The 9,137-nt window shown below is 31.4% G+C and overlaps 1 protein-coding gene across 1 annotated transcript; it reads right to left on the bottom strand.

The window, feature by feature from the left end:
• Positions 1-676: 676 nt before the first annotated feature.
• LOC139495808 (hepatic lectin-like) lies at positions 677-8,367 on the bottom strand. Its single transcript, XM_071284182.1, has 5 exons — positions 8,248-8,367; positions 7,603-7,706; positions 6,304-6,397; positions 2,789-2,993; positions 677-764 (listed from the first exon to the last, which is right to left on the bottom strand). Exons 1-5 carry the CDS (start codon positions 8,267-8,269, stop codon positions 740-742), a joined length of 450 nt encoding a protein of 149 aa, XP_071140283.1. The 5' UTR covers positions 8,270-8,367; the 3' UTR covers positions 677-739.
• Positions 8,368-9,137: the final 770 nt, after the last annotated feature.

The raw sequence follows: 9,137 nt of genomic DNA on the forward strand, positions 1-9,137 counted from the left end.
ACTTCAATATTGGTTTTGACACTACAATATTCAATATATAAGCAAAGTCATCGTTTCCTGGACTAGGTATGACGTTTTTGTACTAAAATTGATTTATATATACTTGTATTTGGCTTCGAATTAGTTTGCGACCATCAAATTACCATTTGATGACATCGGAGCTTGAAATACAATACTGGTATCTCCCTTCTAAGAACACTGATTGCAATCAACGTCCAATCATACATTTAGATAATTTATACCCCATCTATGCTTGTGCGTATATTTTCATAACATCAATAATGAATTGTGAATTGATGCTATGAAAATTGGCGACTTTATCCAATGAAAATGCAACTTATGAAGGATCTTGCATTAGTCTCATACATTTTAGGATCAATCTAACCATAACATATTTCACAAATAACCCCTACTATGTCGATTCTTGTTAGCTGATTAAAATATCGAAATACATGTTTCATTGCCTAAAATTCACTGTCTTTTTTTAATCATTGCACATTTGCCGAAAAATAGGGGTTGCAATTCAATAACTATTAGAAAAATCGTATTGTAGTAAACCACTCGATCTCTGCCTCTGCTTTTTGTGTTTTTTTCCCCGTGCATGTACTGATTTTATGTCATTGATGAAACCCTATATCCTTCAAGTTTCACAAGAGGTAATAATCATACCAGTACATAAGTTTAATCTTTTATTGCTATGGATGGATGTAATGAGCTAATATGCAATCAACAATCTGTTTTAACCAACAACAGTTTCTGGAATTCTGAAAAATATTGAAATGAAAAAAAAAATCATATTAGTGTATATACTGTAGAACTATCAGCACTTAATGATACAGCGTATTTTAACGTCATAGTTTGCCACTTTATTTGCAAAACTGTTCGATTGTCATGGTTTATCCCAGGTAGAGCCAAAAGTTGAATATTTGGAATCGTAAATTTATATGTTGTAAAATTCAAATAGGGTTTCTAATTGCAAAGAGGATATTGCATGAAAAAAAGTTAAGATTTTTTGTAATGTTACAATTCTCTCTTATTATAAGGTATAGGATAGCTTTATTGGTATGTGTATACCTTTTAAGGTCCTCATGCCCGTCAGACAGTTTTCACTTGAACCTGACCTCATTTCATGGATCAGTGAACAAGGTTAAGTTTTGGTGGTCAAGTCCATATCTCAGATACTATAAGCAATATGTCTAGTATATTCGGTGTATGGAAGGATTGTAAGGTGTACATGTCCAACTGGTGTCACCTGACCTTGACCTCAAAGTTAAGTTTTTGAGTTTCGGTCTTTTTTCTAATACTTTATGCAATAGGTCAACTATATTTGGTGTATGGAAATTGACCTCATTTTCACGGTTCATTGCTAATTGTTAAGTTTATGTGTTTTTGTCTGTTTTTCTTAAACTATAAGCAATAGGTCAAATATATTTGTTGTATGGAATAATTCTTAGCTGTGCATACCTTCTTGGTACGTTTCATCTGACCTTGACATCATTTTCATGGTTCAATGTTTAGTTTTCTTGGTTAATGTTAAGTTTATGTGACAGTTGTAATACAGCTTTATATTTATAACTATCAATATAATATCAATGATTAGTAGAGAAAGCGAGACATTTCAGTGTGTGCACTCTTGTCTTTTTTTTTGGTGATGGTTTTGTAAGTCTTTCTTCGAAAAACGCATCTTGGTTGTTCCTTTGATATGTTTATGCGATTTGGTTTTCATTATACCGCTTTGAAAACAGATTTGGTAGTTTATTCTAATGAGATCAATACCCAGTAAAAAATAATGTACATGTATCTATACAATAATGTCAAGCATGTATTAAAATGATGCAATAATCAAAGACTAACCAATTATTGCTAAGCGCAAAGTAAAGTATAGGCTTTTCGACATCCTTTAATACTGAATGTGCTCTTCAAAATATTTTATCAATTAATTCAAATGAATACAGAAATATTGCGCAAAACAGAACCAAAATTGCGCAAAACCAGACGAATCAAAAGACAGACGCAGTTTGCATCCTTTATCTTTATCAAAGATGATTCGGGTAGAAAAAAGCTCAAATGATTATCGACAATACAAAAAGACTATTAGGTGGCAATACACAGTTAGGAAATAATATCCAAATTTACTCTCTGAAATTTTACCATCCCCTTTTCATTGCTTTCTTGCAAATTAAACTAACTGTTTGTGTCATATATGTACATATGCGTGTGTCAAAAGCTTCCATATATTTAATATCCAGTAGTTAAAATGGTAAAAAAACAAATTTCTTTTTTGGGTATCCATGGCAACAACCTACATTTATTTGTTATAAATTAATGCAAAAAGTGGGAAATATGTCGCATTTCCCTCCAAAATTTGGGCAGATGTAGAATTTCAATCGCTTGAAGTAGTACCCTTCCTGAAACTGTTTACATATATCTATCAAGAACTCTAACAAAAATAATATGTGTTTTATCTCATTTTTTTATTGTAAAATTGCGTCAAAAACATCGTGTAGAAAAAAGTGTTTGTAAATATTAATTTCTGAACCTATGGCCGGTCTAGCTTTGACATACGGAGAGTCAAACAGAAAATTACCCATAAAACATGTAAAAGTAATCTTAATGTTCTTACAAACCATCTCTGAAGGATAAATTAGTACTCAGCTGTCTAAAACTGAATTTTATTGCACAATAATTTTCATATTTGAAAAATCCAGCAGGACCAAAATGCGAAACCAAACTACTAACTGTGTATTGCTACCTTAAACCGTAACGATATCTGTTGTTAGATACGTACTTAGATTCACATATGTATTTTATTTCTGTTGAGCAAGCATAATCATCCCATTGCCAGTTACTTGCACTCCACATTTGAAGGCAGTTTCCGCTAACTCCGCCTCTTGGTTCATGTGGCGCCCAATCGGTGTACATAAAATAACTTTTCGTGGATGACCACTGCCATTTGCCTTCCTCTAAATCATCCCTACCACCGAGCCAAAAATCTGATAAAAAATATAAGGTCATGTTAATTGTAGTTTTACACTGTGTTACTATGCAGTAAAAGAGTTAACAGTAATCTATTTTCATAGAAACAACGATGACGGTTCGGTTTGGACATTTAGTATAATTTGTATTTAAAATAAGATTTTTTAATACTGACATTATCGGTTTCTTATAATGATTTTATTTTCAATAGTTTTATTTCACAATATTACATATATTACAATCTAGATTCTGTTCATTGCAATTGAAGCTAGATATTACACGTTCGCACTTCAAAAGATCATACTTCTGCCCACTGGTGATGAAATTTTTACGATGTATTAGATCGAGTTGGACTGATTGATACAAGCGTTAATTTCTTTTTGTATTGTTTTTTTAGTAATCATTTCGATGTTTATCTTTGTCTTTCCCAGATCTGATGTGTAATGTTTTTTACAAATCATTTTTGCGGTTCTAATGATGCACTGTTTCACTACATAAAACTGAGGAAGGAAATTGGGATTGTGTCAAAGCGACAAAGTCTTTAATATTCAAATAGTGATTTTTTCATTAACCACACCACTTTCTTTATTAAACTAACCCAAATAAGTGAACGCTGTATCGGCGGTCGATGTCAGCAATTTTTCTCTTAATGGTATAACATGTATAAGCTTAAAGCAGATCGCTGGTTATTGTACATTTTGTGTCTAATAGATGACATTATGGCATGAGTTAAGATTGTTGTTGAAGGTCTGCCGTATGGAGATGTCTTGTTATTTACATCTTTCTTCGATGCTTTTTTCATCATCTGTCTCGTTTGTAAACACATACCACTTCTTTTGAATTCCAGCATGTTCTTGTATGTCAAAAGTAAACACAGATAAAAAAAAAGTGGTTTGTACAATAATTCCATTTCGATATACGGATACGGTCCAGTAACATTATACCAGAAGTGCTCTAACTCAGTTTAATTAACTTACTGCTGAACACTTTTTTTTTTATATATATCTACTTATCTGAAAATAAATACTTTTTGATAGAGAGTTGTGTGTTATGTTTATTTTGTTGAGATTAAGCAAACAGTGAAATGAATTAAGGGCAACAGTTTTTTGTTCAAATATTAATGTCAGTTCACTCTGAATATACAAGTAAAAAAAATACTAAAGCTTGAAGGAATCATATAATTACCATCAATGAATATAACCAATACCGAATACACCGCTACATTATGTAGCCTACATATATACCAATGTATACGATTATCAAGCTATCGAATACTCGGAAAGAACAAACGTAAAACAATTCAAACGATAACAAAACAGTAAACGATATAATAATATTAAAAGAATATTAACACTTAAAAACCAATTGTTCAGAGAACTATTGAAGGTCTTTCCACACATAAAGATCAATTTTGATATAGAACCATGAAAATTCAGTTTGAAATATAATATCCAGCGTCAAATGATATCTAACTGTACACTGATGCCAAAAATATATGGTTTCTATTCATTTTTTTCATAAACAATGGAGATGAATTGTTACTTCCGGTTTGAAATATGTCACTTCCGGTTTTATTTGATAGTTTACCTGATACTGATTTCAAAAATATATTGTTTAATATACTTTTACATTAAATAAGTACAAAAAATCGCTACTTCCGGTTTACACAAAGTCACTTTCGGTGGGATTTGCATGGTCTTGCAACGTAATGCAAAAGTTCCATAGCTTTATCATGTATACATATGAAGTAAAAGCAAAGGTCAAAATCTAAAACGTCGATTTTAGTTATGACCTTGAGTTCAATTTTTAGGTCATAAACAAAGGGCTTCAAATCAAAAGTCCATAGATCTTAATTATATGAGAAATATCTAAGCGACATATTGCAAAACAAATATTAATCGAAAGAACAAAATTTGGCAGGAGAAAAAAATAAAATAAAAACCAATTGCTCAGAAATTAATTGAAGGTCTTTCCACCCATAAAGATCAATTTTGATATAGATCTATGAAAATTCAGTTTGAAATATCATATCCAGCGTTGAAGATAGCTTATTGTACACTGATTCCAAAAATATATAGTTTTTTTTTTTTACCTAAATAGGGGAGATGAACTTTTAATTCCGGCTTGAAATATGTCACGTCCGGTTTTATTTGATAGTTTACCTGATACTTATTCAAAAAATATATTATTTAATATACTTTAACATTAAATAAGTTCAAAAAATAGCTTCTTCCGGTTTACAGAAGGTCACTTTCGGTTGGCTTTTCCATGAACAAAGGTCTTGCAACGAAATGCAAAAAGTCCCATGGCTCTATCGTGTATATATATGAGGTAAAAGCAAATGTCAAATCTAAAATGTAAATTTCAGCTTTGACCTTGAGTTCAATTTTAAGGCCATAAATCAAGGGCTTCAAATCAAAAGACCATAGGTCTTAATTATATATGGTTAATGAGTTATATCACTATATGCCAATTTTTTGATATATGAGGGTAGACTCCAATTTCATGTTAGCATACCCTTCCAACCAAAATTCATGTGTTACGACATGTCGCAACTTATAATTTAGTAAAAATATGTTGTTGATATTTTATATGGTTTTTGGAAAGAGTTAAAAAATTTCCAAAATCAAAATTTAAAATATGACCTTCACCTCGGACCTTAACCTAATTTTCGTATTTTTTTATCAAGAACCAAAATATTCGTATTTTTTTATCAAGAACCAAAATATCCTAGGTCTCTATCATTTATGTTTTAAAAAAAATGCATTTCCCTTATATCACATGCATAAGGGGAAATAACTCTCACATAGAGTTTTCATATCGCTTCGATTAAAATAGGACAAATCATGTTAAGGATATAACAAGCAATTTTATAAAATAAATTTGTCGCTTTCTTTAACGATTACGGCGGAGATGTAGTCACAAGGAAAACAGTGATTGGGGAGATAACTCTTACAATTAAAATTGTGTGTCTTAGCAGCGTGAAATTTAGAAGCGCATGAACTTTTATGATACGATATGAGAAATATCTTAGCGACATATTGCGAAAAAAATATTTATCGCAAGAACAAAATTAGGCAGAAGAAAAAAAATAATCAGAACAAATACAATAGGTCTTTCCGCAGAAAAGTGGAAAGACCTAATAATGATAATCAGAACAAATACAATAGGTCTTTCCACAGAAAAGTGGAAAGACCTAATTATTTGGATCATTATAACTTTAAAATTTTGATTTGATTTTTAGACTGTTGAAAGCTGATTTTTGCGTAACAGGCATGCCAACTGACAATTTATGCCTTAATTATATTTGTATATGTAATGAAATACTTGAAGAATATAAGCTTGCTGTGTATTGCAAAAAGTTCTGTTGGCTTCCAGACATCACTTCTGCAAGTCTAGCGTCATGTGCTCTGCATGATCCCTAATTCACCACAAAAATAAAATATATGTATATTTATAAACAGTATTATATTAAAAAATATAACCTTGTATTACCTGTATGTTTGTTTTGAATATTTTGCATAATGTTTCAATCCACAATGGATTTTTTTCTCCTTAAAAGAAAGTAAATGTTTGTGACAACCAACAGTGACAGTTGAGTTTTGCATATGAAATTTGACAAAATAATTTTTTGAATAATTTTCAGTAGATACATTGATAGTTTAGGTAGTTAATGATTATTAATTGTCCATGACTAATTGGCAACCCCTGAGATCATCACGACGATTACGGAGCTCAAATATAGGGTTTTAAAGATGAACAAACATATACATTTAGCATTTCATTGTGATTGGTCATAAACAATAAGCGCTCGGTAGATATAGGGTCGTGGTTGATAATTTTAGTCAGGTGTAACACATACATGCAAATCAAAGCAATTAGGTTCGTGTGACTAAAAAAGCATATAACTTCCGTTCGGCAAATATCTGTGATTTTAACAAATCATAAAAAGGAAGTTATTTGCTCTTTAAGTCACGATAAACTATATTGGTTTAATGCACAGATATTTCATATGTTTGCCAAACAAATTTTATCATGGAAGTCACATGCCTTTTTAGTCAAATGAAAATTATTGGTTTAATACGCAGGTATGTGTTAAACTAAAAGAGCATATGCCTTCTTTTTTATTATTAGTTTAACGAAGTCATACCCTCTCATTTAACAAGTGAGTGGTCGTGACTAAAAAAACACCTGTAAATTCCTCTTTAAGATTAGCTTAACACATACTTGCACATGAAGCTTCTCTTGACATTAAGAGCACAAATGATTAGTTTATAACATCTATACCTGCGCAGTAAAACAATTGAGTTGTCTTAACTAAAAAAGCACGAAACTCCCTTTTTAAGGTTAGTTTAACACATACGTACGCAATACATTAATAGAGTTTCTTATGACAATAAAACCTTTAGCTCCGTTTTAAGATGACTTTAACTCATAACTTCAAATTACAACATTTAATTGTTTGGCTTTATAAATATTTTGATATGAGCGTCACTAATGAGTCTTATGTAGACGAAACGCGCGTCTGGCGTAGTAAATTATAAGCCTGGTACCTTTGATAACTATTAAGTTTCTGGTGGCTAAAAATGAATGACACTTCCAGATTAAGAATAGTAAAACCCATACCTGCGCATTAAACCAGTTAAGTTTCTCGTGACTAAAAAAATAGCAAGAATCTTCATAATGATGCCATGTAACTGGACACTCTGCTAGAACAGTTGCTATACAGACTATATAAAAAGACAGAAGAATGTATTTGTAAGATTGTCTTACATCATGTTTTCTTTACAAAAGAGACCGTTTCAAACATTGACTATTAATTATCCAATTCATAATTTCATTTTCAACTGTGGGTGGGTGATTTTTTAGTGGAGCCTGTAATATTCTGTTGCGAGATCGAGTCGGCGTCGTGACTATCTTGGTTCAGTGTGTTAAAAAGTGTGTTTTTAAACGAAAATACCATTGAATGATTATTACAAATGTTTTAATTGTTTCCGTTGGAAAGATACACTGCTCTGCTAGAACAAATTAAAGGATACGAATACAAATTGAAGAAGATCATAACGTTCTCTTTTGAAAATACAATTGCACTATTCAAAACAAGATAGACTCCTGCTGATGTCGGAAATAATAAACAAGCTTGAACCCGGAAAACAGAACTTATGATAGGACACAAATCTGGGAAAAGATCTGCTTCAATGTCTTTATAATATTATTATATTTGACCGTGTAAACATTTATTTTGAAAAGTTACATTGTATGTCGACCTACCTGAGAGCAGCAAAATAAGCATATTTGAAATATAAAGCAATTCTTTGAACGGAAAATCAACAGCAGGTTCCTGCAAGTCTTATTTCAAATGATTATAATATCTTATCAGTGCATATTGCAATACGATTGACCTATTGACGTTTTCAAACAACTTTGAATTAGGACATAGTTTCTTATATGGAAAGCCTCAGCTGTCATATATTAGAGATTTACATAACGTTATGCTGAAGCTTCCATTGTAAAGTTAATACAGCGTGATGATGAATTAAATCATCAAAATGAAAACTTTGAATAATAAAATGCAAAGTTGAATCTGCGTTGTGCTGACTTGCAACTTCAAGTGTTGATGTTGTGAAAGCATCGTGGTGAGCCACGGCGTTATGATGATATGCTTATAACACGTAATGTTGAGTCGAAACTACATATTGTTAAGTTGAAATTGCACGATGTAAACTTGATACTCGATAAAGCTTAGACGTACTCTTAGATTGCTAGGATAACAAATAAAACGAAAAGTTGAACTTTATGATGTTGACTTATTATTGATGAATGTAAAGTTTAGATATCCCAACGTTATATCATTATAATGTCACGATAGGCTTATCACAATGTATGTAGACTTTAAACTACACGATTTAAAGCTAAACTAGCATACTGTTATATTACTTTAATGTCACGCTAAGCTAACCATGCTCACTAGAAATTACACGACGTACAGTTGAAAGTACGTGTTGTTGAGCTAGGATTGCACAATGTTAAATCAGTATTATGTCATGATAAGCTACCAATACAATATGCGCACTAGAAATTACACGAAGTACAGTTGAAAGTACGTGTTGTTGAGCTAGGACTGCACAATGTTATATCAATATTATGTCACGATAGGCTAA

The sequence above is a fragment of the Mytilus edulis genome, chromosome 11 (assembly GCF_963676685.1).
Source record: "Mytilus edulis chromosome 11, xbMytEdul2.2, whole genome shotgun sequence".
NCBI lineage: Eukaryota > Metazoa > Mollusca > Bivalvia > Mytilida > Mytilidae > Mytilus > Mytilus edulis.

Coding starts and splice junctions, on each gene's coding strand:
- LOC139495808 (XM_071284182.1), bottom strand. CDS start 8,269: ATGCTTATTTTGCTGCTCTCAG. Junction 7,707..8,247: donor GCTTATTTTGCTGCTCTCAG/GTAGGTCGACAT, acceptor CTTTTTATATAG/TCTGTATAGCAACTGTTCTA. Junction 2,994..6,303: donor AGCAAGCTTATATTCTTCAA/GTATTTCATTAC, acceptor ATTTTTTATCAG/ATTTTTGGCTCGGTGGTAGG.